Here is a 23,601-nt window from a genome sequence, read left to right as displayed (position 1 = left end):
TCTCTGATCAGTCTTCTCCTTGTATGAGCTGAAAGTTTAGAGGGACGGCCAGGTCTTGGTAGATTTGCAGTGGTCTGATACTCCTTCCATTTCAATATTATCGCTTGCACAGTGCTCCTTGGGATGTTTAAAGCTTGGGAAATCTTTTTGTATCCAAATCCAGCTTTAAACTTCTTCACAACAGTATCTCGGACCTGCCTGGTGTGTTCCTTGTTCTTCATGATGCTCTCTACGCTTTTAACGGACCTCTGAGACTATCACAGTGCAGGTGCATTTATACGGAGACTTGATTACACACAGGTGGATTGTATTTATCATCATTAGTCATTTAGGTCAACATTGGATCATTCAGAGATCCCCACTGAACTTCTGGAGAGAGTTTGTTGCACTGAAAGTAAAGGGGCTGAATAATTTTGCACGCCCAATTTTTCAGTTTTTGATTTGTTAAAAAAGTTTGAAATATCCAATAAATGTCGTTCCACTTCATGATTGTGTCCCACTTGTTGTTGGTTCTTCACAAAAAAATACAGTTTTATATCTTTATGTTTGAAGCCTGAAATGTGGCAAAAGGTCGCAAAGTACAAGAGGGCCGAATACTTTCGCAAGGCACTGTATGATCTTCATTTTTCACATGCAAATTGCATTTTTCGGTAGTGCTCAAAGTCATTCTGTGACACCAGCATTTATTTTTTTACTCAAAGCAATGAGCCCAACCAGTCCTCCATTACAACAAAATGAACAACAGTGTAGGCTACTAAACCGTTCGTTTTTGGATTACGCTCAGCTAAAATAATTAGGCTGATCTATATTTCCATATTTTCTGAGTCCTGTTCTTGAAAATTAAAATGAATTGGAATGACTGGAAATCTGACAGACATAGTTTATAATTAATGTAAAGGAATAGCCTAATGACTGGAAATCTAACAGACATAGTTTATAATTAATGTAAAGGAATAGCCTAATGACTGGAAATCTGACAGACATAGTTTATAATTAATGTAAAGGAATAGCCTAATGATGTTATTATCTGTATTGAAGTAGAAAGCAATGGGTAAGAAGAAGCCTACATAACCCATAAAGTAAAATGCAACATTTATGGCTAGCTTTGTAAACTCTAGCATTTATTTATCCCGCAATCATTTTGTTCAATTGGTAATATTCATTGTGGTCTTCTTCTAATGCCTCTTAAGGGGAAAGTAATCTAAAAGTAACTCAAAGTAATCCGATTATGCTACTGAGTTTGGGAAATCCTAAAGTTACTTACTGAAACTGTAATGGATTACATTTGGAAAGTAAGCTACCCAAGACTGAGTGTAAACGTAACACACTAAAACATTCAGTATAGGTAGGGTTTATATGGAGGCACATTTATTTCTAGACTATTTTTGTGTTTTTCTCATTTTTTTTTAGATGAGGGGGCAAAATGAGCTTTCACTCAACTCACATCAACAAACAGAGCATAACCCAAACCAATCCAGCCATGGGCACACACCTCATAACCCAGACCAATCCCAGCCATTGACACACACCACATAACCCAGACCAATCAGCCATGGGCACACACCTCATAACCCAGACCAATGCAGCCATGGGCACACACCACATAACCCAGACCATGGACACACACCTCATAACCCAGACCAAGGACACACACCACATAACCCAGACCAATCCAGCCATGGGCACACACCTCATAACCTAGACCAATGCAGCCATGGGCACACACCACATAACCCAGACCATGGACACACACCTCATAACCCAGACCATGGACACACACCACATAACCCAGACCAATCCAGCCATGGGCACACACCTCATAACCCAGACCAATGCAGCCATGGGCACACACCTCATAACCCAGACCAATGCAGCCATGGGCACACACCCCATAACCCAGACCATGGACACACACCTCATAACCCAGACCATGGACACACACCACATAACCCAGACCAATCCAGCCATGGGCACACACCTCATAACCCAGACCATGGACACACACCTCATAACCCAGACCAATCCAGCCATGGACACACACCACATAACCCAGACCAATCCAGCCATGGGCACACACCTCATAACCCAGACCATGGACACACACCACATAACCCAGACCATGGAAACTTGTAGGAACACTCAAGGGAAAGGTCAGGGAGCAGATGAAATATGGAACCTATCTATACAATTAATTAATAACAAATATCTCACCTACTTTCTCATCCTCTCTGACCATATTGACACCTTGGCCAGCTAGTGATGACAGAATTTATATTTCTAAACACACCACATGGGGGAGCCAGTACCCTTCATTTCTCTGCTGTGGGGCGACGTGGTTGCTGGGTTCGTTCTATTACCTCTGTATTGTTTCATAACTATGTCCATGTTCATGCAAAAGCAGACAAAAGCAGAGCCTACAATTCAATGAAAATAGTGTTCTGTTATAATCACAATACACATCTTACATTGTCTAAAGTGTATACACCATTTGACAGTCTAAAGAAGTTCAATAGGATTCATTTGACAAATACAACTGAATTTAAACACCAAATTTGACAGTTTTCATATTATATCATATCATAACAGTAATCTCAAAAGACTTAAAGCCACTTCAGAGTTGATTACGAACTAAATATATAGTGAGTTATATTATTGACAAATACATTATGCTCCAGTAAAGCACCACACCACAAGCAACATGGCAACACGTGAACATCATGTGTTACAGACACAGTCCTCATCACTTTGAGAAACACATACTGTATATAATGTACACGGTGATAGCAAATCTCTCACTCCTTCTTCAATGATGAGCCTATGGAAAGCTTAAATACATACTGTCATTTACACCATAATAACAGAGGCTCAGAGACTAGGAATAATCTAATGATTTATAGATGCTACAATTTACACAGATTACTCAATTTGTAGACTACCGAACTGGAGTGAAAACCTATGGCACTAAACAGGGTTGAAAACATCAAATATTTTACACCTTTACACACATAGGGCAAACTCAGGTTTTGACACTACCATTGAATGCATGATTTACGAGTTACGCATGGAATGTATATCTCAAATGAGTATTTTGCCCATCGAACAGACTTTTTGTAGTTTTTTGTAGTTGTTATTCGCGGGTCGGGTGCTGTACACTCAGGGGGAGGGGGAGGGATATGTCTTTGTGGGAGGCGGAGCCGGCAGGAAGGAGGGGCTTGAAGTTGACTTGATAATCTATGGACCCTGAGGAGGAGATGGGATAGGAGTGTCTGGAGACGCTGTGAAGAGAGAAGAGGGAAAGAAAGGGGGAGATGGGGGGGAGACGGGGAGAGAGAGAGAGAGATGAGCCACACCAGAGGGACAGAGAGGGACAGAACGAGAAAGAGAGACAGAGAAAGAGAGAGAGATGAGCCACACCAGAGGGACAGAGAGGGACAGAACGAGACAGAGAGACAGAGAAAGAGAGAGAGAGAGAGAGAGAGAGAGAGATGAGCCACACCAGAGGGACAGAGAGGGACAGAACAGAGAGACAGAGAAAGAGAGAGATGAGCAGAGGGACAGAGAGGGACAGAACGAGACAGAGAGACAGAGAAAGAGAGAGAGAGAGAGAGAGATGAGCCACACCAGAGGGACAGAGAGGGACAGAGAGAGACAGAGAGACAGAGAAAGAGAGAGAGATGAGCCACACCAGAGGGACAGAGAGGGACAGAACGAGACAGAGAGACAGAGAAAGAGAGAGAGAGAGAGATGAGCCACACCAGAGGGACAGAGAGGGTAATATGGAGCAGTCATGGTTTTTTGCCAGTGAATGCCCATGAATCTTGCCTATCTGAGGAACAACTTCACGCATGTGTGTGTGTGTGTGTGTGTGTGTGTGTGTGTGTGTGTGTGTGTGTGTGCGTGTGTGCGTGTGTGCGTGTGTGCGTGTGTGCGTGTGTGCGTGTGTGCGTGCGTGCGTGCGTGCGTGCGTGCGTGCGTGTGTGCGTGTGTGTGTGTGTGTGTGTATCTCTTACCTGAGAAGTGTGTGTAGCAGGCATGGCGCTGATGACAAGTGTGTGTCCAGTCAAAGGGTCCTGGGCTAACTGGGTGTGGCCTGGTTGGTGCAGGTGGGCGGGCTCTGATGCCAGACCTGGAGACAGGCAGACAAACCAGCCAATCAGGACACAGGATAATATATTTACCATTAAATGTACACACTACTACTCACCTCCAAGTAGCGTCATAACATCTATATTTCTTAACAATATTATTAATATGATGTTATCATACAGCCACCTCCCAGCAGCATCTCCTGCAGTAGGTTGTCTATCTTGGCCAGGCCACAGAGTTTAACAAACTGCAGTTGTTCTATCATCTGCCAGGTGATGGACTGTAGAGTAGGCAGCAGTAGCAGCAGCTCTCCGAACCTCCCTCTGGAGTCATATTGACGGTCGTTAATATAGTCCTCTAGACTCATCTGGACCTGCAGACGCATCGCCTTGATCTTAGACGGATCACGCAGAGACTTGGCATCTGGACAGAAGGAGAGATGGACGGATGAAGGGATGGATGGAGAGGGAGAAAATGTATTGATGAATGAGATGAAATGAATGTGTGAAGACTTTTGGTGTCCGGGTGGAACAAAAAGAACAGAGAACAGTCACATGTCAATGATTAACAAAACCATTCAAATTAACTTTGTTCAGTTGAATAAATTAAGCTATTGTGTAGTGTGTGTGGTGTCTGTGATGTGTATGGGTGTGTGTGGTGTGTGTAGTGTGTGTGGTGTCTGTGATGTGTATGGGTGTGTGTAGTGTGTGTGGTGTCTGTGATGTGTATGGGTGTGTGTGGTGTGTGTGGTCGGCATGTGTGTGTGTGTGTGGTGTGTAAAAGTGTGAAAATACAGTATGGAAGGTTGCCTGGTTCGAGAAACGTTCAAGTGCTTTACCAGGGTCAAAGAAGACGAGTGCCTTGAGAGCAGCATACTCATTGTCGTCTATCTGGATGTCCTGGAAGGGCAGGACCAGCTCACCTAGAACACGGTTAGCTACGCGGCCGATCTCTGGCTCCGCACTGCTGCCATGGATCACACACCCATTACCTGGAGAGGGAGAGGGATCGGTGTGTGTTTTGGGAGGGGGGTTGAGTGTGTGTTTTCCACGTGTTATAAGGGATGTACTGTTTGTGTGTGTCTGTTAGTGATTCGATTTTTTTGTTGATTTTTTGGTTGACAGCTAGTCTTTCTAGGGTCCGACACATAACGAATAAAACATTACAGACAAAAACCTATACAATTTACATACAGTACATTTAAAAACTAGTAGTGTGTGTGTGTGTGTGTGTTTGTGTGTGCATCTATCAGTTACACATACTGTACATGTCAGTACATACACACAACAAGTAGGTCACATGTCAGTACATACACACAACAAGTAGGTCACATGTCAGTACATACACACAACAAGTAGGTCACATGTCAGTACATACACACAACCAGTAGGTCACATGTCAGTACATACACACAACCAGTAGGTCACATGTCAGTACATACACACAACAAGTAGGTCACATGTCAGTACATACACACAACCAGTAGGTCACATGTCAGTACATACACACAACCAGTAGGTCACATGTCAGTACATACACACAACCAGTAGGTCACATGTCAGTACATACACACAACCAGTAGGTCACATGTCAGTACATACACACAACCAGTAGGTCACATGTCAGTACATACACACAACCAGTAGGTCACATGTCAGTACATACACACAACCAGTAGGTCACATGGGGTAGAATGTTGTGCCGTGAGGTGTTGCTTTATCTGTTTATTAAACCAGGTTTGTTGTTCACTTGCGCTTTATGAAATGGAAGGGAGTTCCATGTAATCATGTCTCTGTATAATACTGTATATACGATGGAAGGGAGTTCCATGTAATCATGTCTCTGTATAATACTGTATATAAGATGGAAGGGAGTTCCATGTAATCATGTCTCTGTATAATACTGTATATAAGATGGAAGGGAGTTCCATGTAATCATGTCTCTGTATAATACTGTATATAAGATGGAAGGGAGTTCCATGTAATCATGACTCTGTATAATACTGTATATAAGATGGAAGGGAGTTCCATGTAATCATGTCTCTGTATAATACTGTATATAAGATGGAAGGGAGTTCCATGTAATCATGACTCTGTATAATACTGTATATAAGATGGAAGGGAGTTCCATGTAATCATGTCTCTGTATAATACTGTATATAAGATGGAAGGGAGTTCCATGCACTCATGTCTCTGTATAATACTGTATATAAGATGGAAGGGAGTTCCATGTAATCATGTCTCTGTATAATACTGTATATAAGATGGAAGGGAGTTCCATGTAATCATGTCTCTGTATAATACTGTATATAAGATGGAAGGGAGTTCCATGCACTCATGTCTCTGTATAATACTGTATATAAGATGGAAGGGAGTTCCATGTAATCATGACTCTGTATAATACTGTATATAAGATGGAAGGGAGTTCCATGTAATCATGTCTCTGTATAATACTGTATATAAGATGGAAGGGAGTTCCATGTAATCATGACTCTGTATAATACTGTATATAAGATGGAAGGGAGTTCCATGTAATCATGTCTCTGTATAATACTGTATATAAGATGGAAGGGAGTTCCATGTAATCATGTCTCTGTATAATACTGTATATAAGATGGAAGGGAGTTCCATGCACTCATGTCTCTGTATAATACTGTATATAAGATGGAAGGGAGTTCCATGTAATCATGACTCTGTATAATACTGTATATAAGATGGAAGGGAGTTCCATGTAATCATGTCTCTGTATAATACTGTATATAAGATGGAAGGGAGTTCCATGTAATCATGACTCTGTATAATACTGTATATAAGATGGAAGGGAGTTCCATGCACTCATGTCTCTGTATAATACTGTACGTTTCCTTGACCTGGGGACTGTCAAAGACCCTTGGTGGCTTGTCTGGGGGATAAGTGTTTGTGTCAGTGCTGTGTGTAAGTTGACTGTACAAACAATTTGGAATTTCCAACACATTAATATATATAATATATGTAAGTTTCTTATTAAAAAAGAAGAAGTGATGTAGTCAGTCTTTCCTCAACTCTTATCCAAGAGAGCCTGGCAGCATAGTATTTATATCAGCCCTCTGATTACTATGAAGAACAAGATGTACCCCTCTGTTCTGGACCAGCTGCAGATTAACTAGGTCTTTCTTTGCAGCACTGGGCCACAAGACTGAACAATAATCAAGATAAGATAAAACTAGAACTTGCAGGACTTGCATTTTGGAGTGTGGTGTCAAAAAAGCAGAGCATCTCTTTATTACAGACAGATCTCTCCCTTTATACCAGACAGACCTCTCCCTTTATTACAGACAGATCTCTCCCTTTATACCAGACAGACCTCTCCCTTTATACCAGACAGACCTCTCCCTTTATTACAGACAGACCTCTCCCTTTATACCAGACAGACCTCTCCCTTTATTACAGACAGATCTCTCCCTTTATACCAGACAGACCTCTCCCTTTATTATGGACAGACCTCTCCCTTTATACCAGACAGATCTCTCCCTTTATACCAGACAGACCTCTCCCTTTATTATGGACAGACCTCTCCCTTTATACCAGACAGATCTCTCCCTTTATACCAGACAGACCTCTCCCTTTATACCAGACAGACCTCTCCCTTTATTACAGACAGATCTCTCCCTTTATACCAGACAGACCTCTCCCTTTATTACAGACAGACATCTCCCCGTCTTTACAACCATTGAATCTATATGTTTTGACCGTGACGGTTTACAATCTAAGGTAACAACAAGTCATTTAGTCTCCTCAACTTGTTCAACAGCCACACCATTCATTACCAGATTCAGCTGAGGTCTAGGGCTTATGGAATGATTTGTACCAAATACAATGCTCTTTTAGAGATGTTCAGGACCAGTTATGGTCAATGATATCAAAGACTGCACTGAAATCTAACAGTACAGCTAAAAAACAATCTTCTTATTATCAATTTCTTTCAACCAATCATCGGTCATTTGTGTCATTGCAGTACATTTGAGTGCCCTTCTCTATAAGCATGCTAAAACATTTGTGTCATTGCAGTACATTTAGTCTGTTATTAATTTGTACAATGTGTGTGTGTTAGTACCTGCGTTGTGTGTATGTACCACCACTTACTAACTCGTTATCTGGATAGTTTTACCATCTACAAATCATCTGTAGGGGCAATCCATGTGTTCTATGTATTTTCATCTCTGATAAGAAGTGTTTGAGTCAGAGGCCTCCATAGATAAAGCCTTGGTCAATGATTATCAGGGTATATAACAGTCTTGCAGGGCAACGACCTGTTAGACTCAAAACAAACTTGGCAAAGCAGTATGGCAGGTTTTGACTGGGTGTTACTGAGGCATAAAGGAGAGGTGATTGGTCAGTTCTTACCAAGAAGCAGGAAGTCCTTATAAGGCATTGACCTCTTGGCGACCCCAAGTAGAAGGTGTTCCCCTGCATGAGCTCTGAGCAGACTCACCTGGACAAACACACACACACACACACACACACACGAAACAAAACACACACACAGCATGAGAAACAAGGACATGAGTAACCAAACACCGGCTACAAACATCTCAGCCTCATTTGACTCTAAACCATTAGCTACGGACTGAAGCCAGAAACATTACTGTGTGTTTCTGGAAGGTCACAGGCACATTCAAAAGGCTTTAGTTGAGTCGTGGGAAAACTTTGACAACCACTGTTTTGTTTCAGTCCAGTGTCAGTCACTTCTTGGTAGTCATGTAGTTGTCCTAGCCTAGTCAGGTTGTGTACATGGTCAGTCACTTCTTGGTAGTCATGTAGTTGTCCTAGCCTAGTCAGGTTGTGTACATGGTCAGTCACTTCTTGGTAGTCATGTAGTTGTCCTAGCCTAGTCAGGTTGTGTACCTGGTCAGTCACTTCTTGGTAGTCATGTTGTTGTCCTAGCCTAGTCAGGTTGTGTACATGGTCAGTCACTTCTTGGTAGTCATGTAGTTGTCCTAGCCTAGTCAGGTTGTGTACATGGTCAGTCACTTCTTGGTAGTCATGTAGTTGTCCTAGCCTAGTCAGGTTGTGTACCTGGTCAGTCACTTCTTGGTAGTCATGTTGTTGTCCTAGCCTAGTCAGGTTGTGTACCTGGTCGTCCAGGGGCAGCTCTCCGAAGGCAGGAATGTACTTGGCCCATTCCACCAACACAAGCAGCTGTTGTCTCATGGAGTCACAGACATCCCCCACACCAGCTGACTTCTGTTCTGACACATCTACTGCACCCCTGGGACTGGATACATTGATCTAGAGAGAGAAGGAAGCTGTCATACAGATGAATGGAGACTCTCATGATGATTTTAACCACCTTCTACATGATTGCTTAGAGCAATTGTATTTGTCCTCTGTGTGTGAGTGTGCGTGTGCATGTGTATGTGTGTGTTACATGTTGAGACAGGGACTCCGCCTGGGCAAGAACAGTGATAGGTAGGAGATCCTGATTGTCCTGAATGCTTCTTCTGGAGCTGATACGATCTCTTTCATTCTGAACCGCTGAAATACACACACACACACACACACACACATCAGATGAGATATATCACTATGATATTACTGTTAATATTATTTCCCACAACTAGGGTGTAAGACTAACAACCGCATGGATCTGGATAGATTCAAGTCCCCCCTGAATTTGCTGATACCATCCTAGAAAAAGAGCTGTGTAGAGAGGTGAAGTCAAATGTTAACCAATAGCAGCCTTGAACAACATGTCATTAAACCCTATGCCAAGGTTATAGGGCCCATAAACACACACACAGACACACACACACACACACACACACACACAATCCTTCTCTGATACACCTCATAAACACAGCGTTCTCTGAATAATTACTTGTGGTTAATAACATAGTTAGTTTCAGCCTCCCAGCCACCCAGCATCCATAATTTCAGCCTCCTAGCCACCCGGAGTTACTTTCAGCCTCACAGCCTCCTAGCCACCCAGAGTTGCTTTCAGCCTCACAGCCTCCTAGAGTTAGTTTCTATTTCCCAGCCACACAGTATCTATAGTTTCAGCCACTGAGCCTCCAAGAGTAGGTTTAATAAGACTCCCAACCAAGCAGCATCCATAGTTTCAACCTCCCAGCAACTCATTTCCATTTTTTAAGCCTCCCATCCACCCAGTATCCATAGTTTCAGCATCCAAGCCAACCAACATCCATAGTTTCAGCAACCCAGAATCCATATTTCAGCCTCCCAGTCACCCAGCATTCAAAGTTTCAGCCTCCTTCAGCCTACCCAGTTTCCATAGTTTCAGCCACCCAGCCTCCCAGCTTCCAAAGTTTAAACATTCCAGCCAACAAGTCTCCATAGTTTCATCCTCACAGCTACCCAGCATCCATAGTTGAAACTTCCTAACCACCAAGTATCCATAGTTTCAACCTCCCAGGCCACCCAGTATCCATAGTTTCAGCCTCCCAGTCACCAAGCATCCATCGTTTCAGTCTCCTAGCCACCCAATATCCATCGTTTCAGTTTACCAGCCATCAAAGCATCCATAGTATCAACATCCACCACCCAGTAGCCTCCCAGCCTACCCAGGTTCCTTCATATCAACCTCCCAGCTACCCAGCAGCCATAGTTTCAACCTCCCAGACACAAAGTATCCATAGTTTCAGACTCCCAGCCACCAGCATCCATAGTTTCAACCTCCCAGACACAAAGTATCCATAGTTTCAGCCTCCCAGCCACCCGGCATTCACGGTTTCAACCTCCCACTCTCCCAGTATCCATAGCTTCAGCCTCCCAGTCAGGGAGCATTTATAGTTTTAGCATCAAATCCACCCAGTATCCAAAATGTAAGCTTTCCAGTCACCAAGCATCCACAGTTTCAACCTTCCAGCATCCCAGCATTCATAGTTTCAGCCTCCCAGCCACCCTGTATCCAGCGTTTCAGCCTCCCAGTATCCAGCGTTTCAGCCTCCCAGTATCCAGCGTTTCAGCCTCCCAACCAGCTTGTATCCAAAGTTTCAGCTCCCAGCCTCCCAGAATCCATATTGTCAGCCACCCTGCCACCCAGTAAACATGGTTTCAGCCTCCCAGCCTCCCAGCATCCATAGTTTCAGCCTCCCTGCCACCCAGTAAACATGGTTTCAGCCTATCAGTTTCCATCATTTCAGTGTCCAAGCCACCCAGCATCCATAGTTTCAACCTCCCAGGCCACCCAGTATCCATAGTGTCAGCCTTCCAGTCAGCAAGCATCCATCGTTTCAGCCTCCCAGCCACCCAATATCCATCGTTTCAGTTTACCAGCCATCAAAGCATCCATAGTTTCAACATCCACCACCCAGTAGCCTCCCAGCCACCCAGGTTCCTTCATATCAAAGTCCCAGCTAACCAGCAGCCATAGTTTCAACCTCCCAGCAACCCAGTATCCATAGTTTCAGCCTCCCAGCCACCCGGCATTCACAGTTTCTGCCTCCCACTCTCCCAGTATCCATAGTTTCAGCCTCTCAGTCACGGAGCATTCATAGTTTTAGCATCAAATCCACCCAGTATCCAAAATGTAAGCTTCCCAGTCATCAAGCATTCATAGTTTCAGCCTCCCAGCATCCATAGTTTCAGCCTCCCTGCCACTCAGTAAACATGGTTTCAGCCTATCAGTTTCCATCATTTCAGCATCCAAGCCACCCAGCATCCATAGTTTCAACTTCCCAGGCCACCCAGCATCCATAGTTTCAACCTCCCAGGCCACCCAGTATCCATAGTGTCAGCCTCCCAGCCACCCAACATCCATAGTTCCAGCCACCCAGAATCCATATTTTCAGCCTTCCAGTCACCTGGCATTCTAAGTTTCAGCCTACCATCCACCCAGTATCCATAGTTTCAGCCTCCCAGTCACCAGTATTCAAAGTTCCAGCCTCCAATCCACCCAATATCCATAGTTTAAGCATCCCAGTCACCCTGCACTCACAGTTTCAGCCTCCCAGCCACCCAGTATCCATTGTTTCGGCCATCCAGTATCCATAGTTTAAGCTTCCCTGCCACCCATCATCCATAGTATCAACCTCCCATCGACCCAGTATCCATAATGTCAGCCTCCCAGCCACCCTGTATCCATAATTTCAGCCTCCCAGCAGCCCAACATCAATAGTTTCAGCCAACCAGAATCCATACTTTCAGCCTCTCAGTCACCAATCATCCATAATTTCAATCTCTCACAACCCAGTATCCATAGTTCAGCCTCCCAGCCACCCAGAATCCATTATTTCAATCTCCCAGCTAACCAGCATCCATAGTTTCCACCTCCCAGACACCCAGTATCCATAGTTTAAGCCTTCCAGTCACCCGGCATTCACAGTATCAGTATCACCCATCCACCCAGTAACCATAGTCCCATCCTCCCAGTCACCAAGCATCCATAGTTTCAGACTCTCAGCAACCCAGTGTCCATAGTTCAGCCTCCCAGCCAACCATAATCCATATTTTCAGCCTCCCAGCCACCTGGTATCCAAGGTTACTGCTCCATGCCACCCACAATCCATACATTCAGCCACCCAGCATCCATAGTTTAAGCCTCCCAGCCACCCAGTATGCATAGTTTCATCCTCCCAATATCCACCGTTTCAGCCTCCCAGCCACCCATCATCCATAGTTTCAGCCACCCAGAATCCATATTTTCAACCTCCCAGCCACCCTGTATCCTTAGTTTCAGGCTCCCAGCAACCCAGCATCCAAATATTCAGCCTCCCAGCCACCCAGCATCCATAGTTTCAGCCTCCCAGTATCCATTTTGTCAGCCTCCCAGCCAACCAGCATCCATAGATTCAACCTCCCAGCTACCCAATATGCATAGTTTCAGCCTCTCAGCAACCCAGAATACATAGTTTCAGTCTCCCAGTATCCATCGTTTTAGCTTCCCAGCCACCCAGCATCCATAGTTTCAAACTCCCATCCACGCGGCATTCATAGTTTCAGTCTCCCAGCCACCCAGTAGCCATAGTTTCATCCACCCAGGATTTATAGTTTCAGCCTCCCAGCCACCCAGTATCCATAGTTTCATCCACCCAGCATTGATAGATTTAGCCTCCTCCCAGCCACCCAGCATCCTTACTGTGGTTCCTCCTTTAAAAGTTGTGTTATACTACAGTACACCTTGTAGGCTGCTGCAGCATTCTGTGGCATATTATTTTATTTGTCAGCCATTGATTCTGTTAATAGGTTAAACATTTCCCTTTAAATTCCACGTATCCTGAAAATGACATCTGCTGCTTTAGATCTCAGTTATTGTTTTCATAGATACAAAAAATAAGCTATTTTCTTTACTTTCAGAGTGCGAGCTGATCAAGGGGTCAAAACTTTAGATATTGCCAGATGTATGTTCACTGTCTGAGGAACAGGCTGTGGAAGCTTTATTGCTGGCAAAAGTGTCCATAACCAGAAGTAAACTGTTCAGTGTTCTTTTTCTCTCTTCCTCGCCGCCTGTCTTGTTGTACATGGAACTTGTTTCACATTCATTCATTAAAAAACCCTTAAGATGTCAGCTGCTAATTTTCAGATTTACACCACATAAACACTCAGCCATTTTCACTGAACTATCAAGCCCCTGTTGCTGCCAAGTCATGATTTCCCTAGGGGTTAGCCTTGCAATAACCAAGTGGTGAGACACAACGCCTTCTATGTTTAAATGTTTCAGGTACACTCAGATAGGTGTCTGCGTCACATACAATCAGTACCCACTCACAGAGGCACACACAACTTGCATTTCTATAAACTCTGACCCAATTCAGTGTTCATTCTTCATGGAGGAAGACCACAGGACCACAGAGATTAGGTCTCCCCCCCCCCACAAAACCTTTTATTTCTCTATTAGGGTGGAACGCTTATGGAGAGATGTTTGGAGTGCTGTGACATGTCACTACAACTTGCTGCCCAGTTTGGAGGAAGAAGGCTACCTTGACCTGTTGAATTCCATCCCCACCACTTCCTGTTGACCCGACAAAGTGACCTCTCACTTATTCTTACCTCGTCTGTGGGCAGATCTGCAGCATTTCACAGAGAGTTTGAATAATCAACCTTTAAGTGCAGAGGTGAAACTGACACCTCACCAGCTGTTGCCTTAACACAACTGATTCAAATGATCAAGTCATCATCAAGCTTCAAGTGATATTTATGTATTCATTTGTGATCTAATAATGTAAAAGTCTAGTAATGATATTATCTTATACTGTTTGTCCTCATGTGTCTGTTTTTCAGCATAAAGTACTCTGTAGCCACTTAGTGTGCACACCAGGTGAGACTTCAACACACACAGATTCCTGTTGAACACAGTCTCTTTAACTACCTTATTTTCTCAATAACAGTATCTCTCCTTCACTTCATCCCTCTCCCCCTCTCCCTTAATCTTCTAGGTTATATCATCTGTGTTGGTGAACCCCTCCCGCATCTGAACTGGCGGACACAGAGGGCACAGCATGATCATAGGTGAGAGATCACTTTGTCGGGTCAACAGGAAGTGTAATTAAAGAGATGCTTTACATTGACACACAGATAGAGATGTAGTAGTCCCAGCGTTAATGATCCAAGGTCAGTTTTGCATTTCACCTCCTGATGATTATGATTACTGACCGTGTTAGAATAAAAAATATAAAAAACTTAATCATGCCCTCTCTCTATCCATCTGTCTCTTGTCTGCAGGTATGTTTTGATGTGAGAGAGGATGCCAACCCCCAGTCCCGTCATCGCCACCTCACCCGCTACTAAGATAACCATTGGGCAAACTGGGCTGGTTAGGAGACACCACTAGAGAAACTATTATGTAATTGTGATGAACTGAGAGAATATTAGGGTAGCACTGTGATTTATTAATCATATGCTGTCTTCCCTGTTCCTCTCTTCCCTGTTCCTCTCTTCCCTGTTCCCCTCTCCCCACCTCCTCGTTCTTCCTCTTTTGTTTATAATGCACACCATATGTGCATTGAAGTACAGATTGAACTTGTATTTATAATATAATATTACAATTAGAATATTTATAATGCATGTATTATGTATTTATAACACCTGGATAATGAACTTCTTTCAATAAAGTGTTTCACATTCTCCACTGGTTGAAATGAAGTATCTCATTGAAATACTATCCTGTGTCCTCAGATTAATGCAGATGAAGGGAGTTAGATATGTATAGGAAATGTAGTGTACTGATTTTATCTGTATATATGAATTACAAATCAGCCTTTACTTAAACCATGTTTCTAGTCTTTTGCATATTTACAATGTGTAATCATTGATGTCCCAGGAGCAGGAGTGGTAAACCCTGTTGAAGTGTGTCATTGTAATACATACTGTACATGCAGACACAGCATCATTCAAATAATGGAGTTTGATTCACCTGGTATTGGATATGACTGAAAAAAGAATGTCTCACAGAGATTCATACCTGAACCGCACCTTTATTTGTCAAGGAAGAGTACATGATCAGTGAATATATTCAATGTACAGGCTACAATGTGGGGATCTCATGTGTGGTAATAACTACAGTACATGTATTTAAGACTTGCATCATTGGCACAATAAAGTTATTATATTCTACTCAATCCATAGGCTTCATTAATGCCATTCAGACTTGAAGTCGATACATCAACTATGATAGCTGAGGTTCATAGATTCTGAACTAATGTTCATACCAAACGTTTTCGGGTCCATACACAGATCGGCTACATACTGTAGCTAGCTACACATCCATAGGCATACAGTTATTTTCAACCTCAACTACACAATAACCAAATAAATAGTTAGCTAGCTATGTTACTTCAGCTGCATTGTATGGCAAATATCAGCAAGGCAAGCTTACACAATTGTAGATTCAATTTGCAGTGAATGCTTTAGTTAGCTAGATTCTTTACATCCACTATTTTAGAAGACGACAGCCTGGTTTGCTGGTTTTCTCAGGAGTCCCTAAAACATTAAACAGCACAAATTACAATTTCATACTCATGTCATAACACTAGCTAGCTAGCTGGCTAATGTTAGCTAGTCAGCTAACTTGCTAAATAGCGATTTTCGTAAATTAACTTAATGAAAAAAAATATGCACAATCGTTTGTCTCTACATTAACTTACATATTCCTCTCAATTCTACATGTTTTGCTTGACTCTTTATGACGTTATAATTACTTACGTTAGCTCCCACTGTAATGTTTTGTCAGTCATCTTCGCTGAAGAAAGTCACCAGCGATGAATGGCTCACGTCAAATTTGTCATTGGAACCACTCCATGTGATTGGTCATATGAACACCTTTGGACCCAAATGCATAATGAGTGCTCTAACTCCCCCTTGCGGTGATCTGGAACAATGAAGCCGTGACGCTGGATACCTCTAAGTCCCGCGGTGTAAGCCTGCAACTTTTAAAGGAGGAACCACTGTAGTTTCAGCCTCCCAGCCACCTAGTATACATAGTTTCAGCCTCCCAGTATCTATCGTTTCAGCCTCCCAGTCACCCAGTATCTTTAGATTCAACCTCCCAACCACCCAGCATCCATAGTGTCAGCCTCCCAGCCACCCAGCATCCATAGTTTCATCCTGCCAACCACCCAGCATCCATAGTTTCAGCCTCCCAACCACCCAGCATCCATAGTGTCAGCCACCCAGCAACTATAGTTTCAGCCTCCCAGTATCCACAGTTGCAGCCTCCAAGCCACCCAGTATCCATAGTTTCAGCCACCCAGCATCCATAGATTCAGCCTCCCAGCCACCCAACATTCATAGTTTCAGCCTCCCAGCCCTGATTCCCTCCTCACACTGACTGCTTCACTTTTCCTCTTGTAATATGTTGAATTTGCAAGTACAGAGTTAGTGCTGGGCTGGAACAAAAGTCTGTATTGATATTCAGTAGTACTGGTTTGATGTGGCCAACCTTCTTTCTTCATGCCAGCTCTGAAACACTGGTGGAGCCTGCAGAACCGACACTGGTTCCTCTTGTCCTTGTCGACCACACACTGACGGTTAAACCTGGAGACGCACAGACAGATACACATACAGGATCCCTGTCAATATCTGAACACTATGGGCCTTCCTTGTAGTTCTGTACATTCCAGCATTACCAACTAGTGACTTCTCTACTTGCAGCAGCGTAAGGATTACTGTGACGTTAACATCTCATATTATGTCTGTTGTTATCAAAGACATAGGCTCTGGTGAATGCAGCTGTAGGCTGAACACACACACACCTACCTGCAGGAGTAGATGTGGTTCTTGCGTATGGAACGTCTGAAGAAACCTTTACATCCGTCACAGCTGGAGGCTCCATAGTGTTTCCCTGTAGCTTTGTCTCCACAGATAGCACAGTTACCGTTCACTACATCTGACTGGGACAGGACCGGCTCCGCTGGCATACTGTCTAGAACACACACATTACCCAAAGACTGGGTTAGTCTGCTGAGCTTAAGTCTAGGTGTTAGTGCAGGGGAGCTAATGCACATTTTATGGTCACAGTAAAGGTTGCACGCACGAGCGCATACACACACATCCTTCTGGCATCAGAAAAACCTCTTCAGTTCAAATAGGGAAATCAGTCGTTTTGTGCATGGGAAATCAAGGCGTCTTGGCAGAGGAAGAGAAGGACAGGGACTCTATAGCTTTGTGCTAGCTGACTGCTATCTGCCTATTACAGTATGGGGGACAGTGGGAACTAGTTTAGGACAGCTTTGGGTGCTTTCATCTGGTTTATTTGTTGAAATTGTGGTGTTGAGGTTGTGCCTAGTGGTTAGTGGTTATTTTTTTATTCTACTTGTTTTATTTGTAATGTACATTTATCTTCCTGTTTGTGTGAAAATGTTTGTACTCAGGGCACTATTGGGAATGACACTCTGGTCTCAATTGGGCTACCCTAAATAAATAAACGTTCATACAAAATCTGAGATAAATGTGAAAGACAGCAATAATTTTAAACCATAATAATCCAAAACCACGTTATCTAGGTTTTTTGTATCTACATGGCATCATGTCAAATCAAATCAATGTTTATTTGTCACGTGCGCCGAATACAACAGTGAAATGCTTACTTACAGGCTCTAAACAATAGTGCAAAAAAAAGTATTAGGTGAACAATAGGTAAGTAAAGAAATAAAACAACAGTAAAAAGACAGGCTATATACAGTAGCGAGGCTATAAAAGTAGCGAGGCTACATACTGACACCGGTTAGTAAGGCTGATTGAGGTAGTATGTACATGTAGATACAGTGCCTTGCAAAAGTATTCGGCCCCCTTGAACTTTGCGACCTTTTGCCACATTTCAGGCTTCAAACGTAAAGATATAAAACTGTATTTTTTTGTGAAGAATCAACAACAAGTGGGACACAATCATGAAGTGGAATGACATTTATTGGATATTTCAAACTTTTTTAACAAATCAAAAACTGAAAAATTGGGCGTGCAAAATTATTCAGCCCCCTTAAGTTAATACTTTGTAGCGCCACCTTTTGCTGCGATTACAGCTGTAAGTCGCTTGGGGTATGTCTCTATCAGTTTTGCACATCGAGAGACTGAAATTTTTCCCCATTCCTCCTTGCAAAACAGCTCGAGCTCAGTGAGGTTGGATGGAGAGCATTTGTGAACAGCAGTTTTCAGTTCTTTCCACAGATTCTCGATTGGATTCAGGTCTGGACTTTGACTTGGCCATTCTAACACCTGGATATGTTTATTTTTGAACCATTCCATTGTAGATTTTGCTTTACGTTTTGGATCATTGTCTTGTTGGAAGACAAATCTCCGTCCCAGTCTCAGGTCTTTTGCAGACTCCATCAGGTTTGCTTTCAGAATGGTCCTGTATTTGGCTCCATCCATCTTCCCATCAATTTTAACCATCTTCCCTGTCCCTGCTGAAGAAAAGCAGGCCCAAACCATGATGCTGCCACCACCATGTTTGACAGTGGGGATGGTGTGTTCAGGGTGATGAGCTGTGTTGCTTTTACGCCAAACATAACGTTTTGCATTGTTGCCAAAAAGTTCAATTTTGGTTTCATCTGACCAGAGCACCTTCTTCCACATGTTTGGTGTGTCTCCCAGGTGGCTTGTGGCAAACTTTAAACGACACTTTTATGGATATCTTTAAGAAATGGCTTTCTTCTTGCCACTCTTCCATAAAGGCCAGATTTGTGCAATATACGACTGATTGTTGTCCTATGGACAGAGTCTCCCACCTCAGCTTTAGATCTCTGCAGTTCATCCAGAGTGATCATGGGCCTCTTGGCTGCATCTCTGATCAGTCTTCTCCTTGTATGAGCTGAAAGTTTAGAGGGACGGCCAGGTCTTGGTAGATTTGCAGTGGTCTGATACTCCTTCCATTTCAATATTATCGCTTGCACAGTGCTCCTTGGGATGTTTAAAGCTTGGGAAATCTTTTTGTATCCAAATCCGGCTTTAAACTTCTTCACAACAGTATCTCGGACCTGCCTGGTGTGTTCCTTGTTCTTCATGATGCTCTCTGCGCTTTTAACGGACCTCTGAGACTATCACAGTGCAGGTGCATTTATACGGAGACTTGATTACACACAGGTGGATTGTATTTATCATCATTAGTCATTTAGGTCAACATTGGATCATTCAGAGATCCTCACTGAACTTCTGGAGAGAGTTTGCTGCACTGAAAGTAAAGGGGCTGAATAATTTTGCACGCCCAATTTTTCAGTTTTTGATTTGTTAAAAAAGTTTGAAATATCCAATAAATGTTGTTCCACTTCATGATTGTGTCCCACTTGTTGTTGATTCTTCACAAAAAAATACAGTTTTATATCTTTATGTTTGAACCCTGAAATGTGGCAAAAGGTCGCAAAGTTCAAGGGGGCCGAATACTTTCGCAAGGCACTGTATGGTTAGTGGCTATGCATATATGAGATACGAAGTCAAGAGAAGGGGCCTCAAAACTCTAGAACCAGGCCAAGTCACAACCCCTGCAGTCCCAGACTGAGAACAAGAACCAGTATATTGAGACAAAGACCAAGGCCACATGTGGTCTGAAGTGTTCTCAAGACCAAACCCATCAGATCACATTACAACAAAGATAACAAACTCAGGAATATATCTAATTTAAAGTAATCTGCCCATTCATATCTCTACTCACACCAGACATATTCCTGCATACACCAACCATGTCCAAGGTGGAAGAATACATCTTGACAACGCCAAAGAGAATAAAGTAAATGTTTGACCAACTTCCCTTTAATATTCCTTTTATCAGTCGTGTTGAGATGACATCAGTGGATGTCCCAACTTCTTTTCATACTGTAGGCCCACAATAAACCTGTCTTTATGACACACTGCAGATCCCTATCGAAACAGACCTCTTATCATTCATGGATTATGAATGAATGGATAAATACAATATTCAACTGTTTTTTTTAAAGTGCATTAGGGATTGTGAGTGTATAAGCAGAATGAGGGGGTGACCGGGGGTGACCTCGGATGGGGCCACAGTGTCTCCTGACCCCTCCTGTCTCAGCCTCCAGTATTTATGCTGCAGTAGTTTATGTGTCGGGGGGCTGGGGTCAGTTTGTTATATCTGGAGTACTTCTCCTGTCCTATTCGGTGTCCTGTGTGAATCTAAGTGTGCGTTCTCTAATTCTCTCCTTCTCTCTTTCTTTCTCTCTCTCGGAGGACCTGAGCCCTAGGACCTGAGCTCCAGGACTACCTGACATGATGACTCCTTGCTGTCCCCAGTCCACCTGGCCATGCTGCTGTTCCAGTTTCAACTGACCTGAGCCCTAGGACCATGCCCCAGGACTACCTGACATGATGACTCCTTGCTGTCCCCAGTCCACCTGGCCATGCTGCTGCTCCAGTTTCAACTTCCACCTGACTGTGCTGCTGCTCCAGTTTCAACTGTTCTGCCTTATTATTATTCGACCATGCTGGTCATTTATGAACATTTGAACATCTTGGCCATGTTCTGTTATAATCTCCACCCGGCACAGCCAGAAGAGGACTGGCCACCCCACATAGCCTGGTTCCTCTCTAGGTTTCTTCCTAGGTTTTGGCCTTTCTAGGGAGTTTTTCCTAGCCACCGTGCTTCTACACCTGCATTGCTTGCTGTTTGGGGTTTTAGGCTGGGTTTCTGTACAGCACTTTGAGATATCAGCTGATGTACGAAGGGCTATATAAATAAATTTGATTTGATTTGATTTGAATGACAAATGACAATCATCAATGTTATTCAGACAGGTGAAGCTGCTCTAATTTAGCCCCATGGAGCTGAATGGCAAAAATAATTGTGTGCATATTTTGGCAATTTGATTGTGTTCTCCACACCGCATTTCTCCACACCACATTTTAAGCCATCAGTGTGCATTACAGAGCAATTATCTATGGAAATACAGCCATGGAGCTGGTTGGCGGCCATATTGGAAAACTGCCACCCTAGAAAATCAAATCACATTGTATTTATCACGTGCTTCTTAAACAACAGGTTTAAATGCTTACTTAATTAATGCTTACATTCCAACAATGCAGAGAGACAAATTATGAGGAATAAATACACAATGAGAAATTATAAGTTGGCTATTTACACAAGGTACCAATACCGAGTCGATGTGCGTAGGCACGAGGTCATTGAGGTAATATGTACGTGTAGTTAGAGGTAAACTCACTATACACAGATAATAAACCAAGAGTAGCAGTGGCGTATAAATGGGAGTGGGCGGGGCAATGCAAATAGGCCGGGTAGCCATTTGATTAGCTGTTCAGGAGTCTTATGGCTTTGGGTAGAAGCTGTTAAGAAGCCTTTTGGACCTAGACTTGGCGCTCCGGTACCGCTTGCTGTGCGGTAGCAGAGAGAACAGTCTATGACTAGGGTGGCTGGAATCTTTGGCAATTTATAAACACCGCCTGGTATAGAGGTCCTTGATGGCAGGAAGCTTGGCCCTCGGGATGTACGCACTACCCTCTATAGGGTAGTATAAGGTCAAGAGGCCAAGCAGTTGCCATACCAGCTGGTGATGCAACCAGTCAGGATCCTCTCAATGGTGCAGCTATAGAACATTTTGAAGATTTGAGGACTCATGACAAATCTTGTCACTTTCCTGAGGGGGAATAGGCTATTTCGTACCCTATTTGCTCCTCTAAAACCAATACAAAAATGTTAAGCTATTTGAAGCCATGACCCAAAATGCATTATCACCATTGACCTTTAAGGCCGACGCAAGCCTTTGCTGAAATGGCACTATATCAGGTTTTGTTCAGCAAGACAAATTATGCAGGTGTGCCAATTTTTACGCTTTTATACCATATTGAACAATATAGTCTTTTTTGGGAGCTTATCTACTGGACTAAATGTACAATATCACATTTGAATGTTTATATTCAAGCTTACAAGGAAAAAGGTCAAGTTGACTTTAGGCTTTTTGCTGAAGTCAGAATTCAGATATTGTATTTCTACTAATCATTTATTGACTGCAGGTAGAGGGATCAGGATGAAGCATATCTGACCTTACATTTCAGAAGACACAAAATGACCACACAGATATGTTGCTAGCACCTGTTAACTTGTCATTTTAGCAGACCGTGTGTGTGTGTCCAGTCCACTCACCTCCCCGACCATAGAGGATGTCAGCGTGTTCGAAGCCCAGGCTGCTGTACGTTGGGTCCAGTCCCTCACTGTAGTTGGCTACATCCATGTCCAACAAGGAGTCACTCACTGACACAGACGGATACTTCAACCCTCACTTTCTATCCCTCTGTCACTGTCCTTTTCTCTCCCTCTTTCTCTCTCTAACTTTTTTCCTCTGCCTCCCTTTTCTCTGTCTCCCTTTAATTTGTTCCGATGTATTTTCCTAGCACTATTTCTATTCCTTTACCACTTCCTGTCTGCCTCGGTCTCCCTACCCTTCTCTTCCTCTCTCTTTTTCGTATTCCTCTGTCACATTCAGTTCTTCCACCGTCTGGAGTGTAGAAGGTAAACTAAGTTCCCTGCCATTTGATTGGTACTTTTTTAAGAAAGTGGGTGGGGCCTTGGCAAAGACTTCTCACCTTATCGCTTCTTATTTAATCTCTCCTTCTTTCCCTCACTTATCACAGGGATGGAGAGATAGATATTCCCTTCCCTCTCCATTCTCTCTCTTTTCCTGAGGCATATTGGCAAGTTTGACAGGGTGGAGACGATGTCATTAAGAGGGTGTGTGGGCATGCGTGTGTTAGTGTGTGTCGCCAGTATGCTGTGGCCTACATAGTCTGCCTAATCAAATCAATAGTCAAGCAATACAACAGCCTCTACCATGATCACATCTAATCTTCAGGGAGGCAGAGCACAGAGAAAAACACCACTGATAACTTCCATTGATTAATTTCCATTGAAGTGTAGCCAAGTGGTTAGAGCATTGGACTAGTAACTGAAAGGTTGCAAGTTCAAATCCCCGAGCTGACAAGGTACAAAATCTGTCGTTCTGCCCTTGAACAGGCAGTTAACCCACTGTTCCTAGGCCGTCATTGAAAATAAGAATTTGTTCTTAACTGACTTGCCTAGTAAAATAAAGGTAAAAAAAAATTCAAAAATAATAATAAATCAGAC

General features: G+C 43.2%; 1 protein-coding gene across 4 annotated transcripts in view; it reads right to left on the bottom strand.

Moving 5' to 3' along the window:
* Window positions 1–2,420: 2,420 nt before the first annotated feature.
* Window positions 2,421–23,601, bottom strand: part of LOC112227661 (hepatocyte nuclear factor 4, gamma) — a 32,385-nt gene continuing 11,204 nt past the window's right edge. Inside the window, exons 1-10 of one of the 4 annotated variants that reach the window (XM_042308763.1) lie at window positions 22,624–23,116; window positions 17,277–17,442; window positions 16,960–17,054; window positions 9,493–9,599; window positions 9,198–9,353; window positions 8,469–8,556; window positions 5,009–5,077; window positions 4,267–4,509; window positions 4,011–4,126; window positions 2,421–3,279 (exon numbers count right to left, since the gene is read on the bottom strand). In XM_042308763.1, the coding sequence (XP_042164697.1) occupies window positions 3,232–3,279; window positions 4,011–4,126; window positions 4,267–4,509; window positions 5,009–5,077; window positions 8,469–8,556; window positions 9,198–9,353; window positions 9,493–9,599; window positions 16,960–17,054; window positions 17,277–17,442; window positions 22,624–22,711 (1,176 nt within the window). In that variant the 5' untranslated portion in view covers window positions 22,712–23,116 and the 3' untranslated portion in view covers window positions 2,421–3,231. Of the gene's footprint in view, window positions 3,280–4,010; window positions 4,127–4,266; window positions 4,510–4,924; window positions 5,078–8,468; window positions 8,557–9,197; window positions 9,354–9,492; window positions 9,600–16,959; window positions 17,055–17,276; window positions 17,443–22,623; window positions 23,117–23,601 lie in introns of those variants that run through there. The other 3 variants (XM_042308761.1, XM_042308762.1, XM_042308764.1) reach the window with 3 other exon arrangements.

The sequence above is a fragment of the Oncorhynchus tshawytscha genome, linkage group LG29 (genome assembly GCF_018296145.1).
Source record: "Oncorhynchus tshawytscha isolate Ot180627B linkage group LG29, Otsh_v2.0, whole genome shotgun sequence".
NCBI classification, from domain to species: domain Eukaryota; kingdom Metazoa; phylum Chordata; class Actinopteri; order Salmoniformes; family Salmonidae; genus Oncorhynchus; species Oncorhynchus tshawytscha.
The sequence above is the reverse complement of the archived record's forward strand: the minus strand, read 5'-3'. Positions and strand labels throughout refer to the sequence as shown.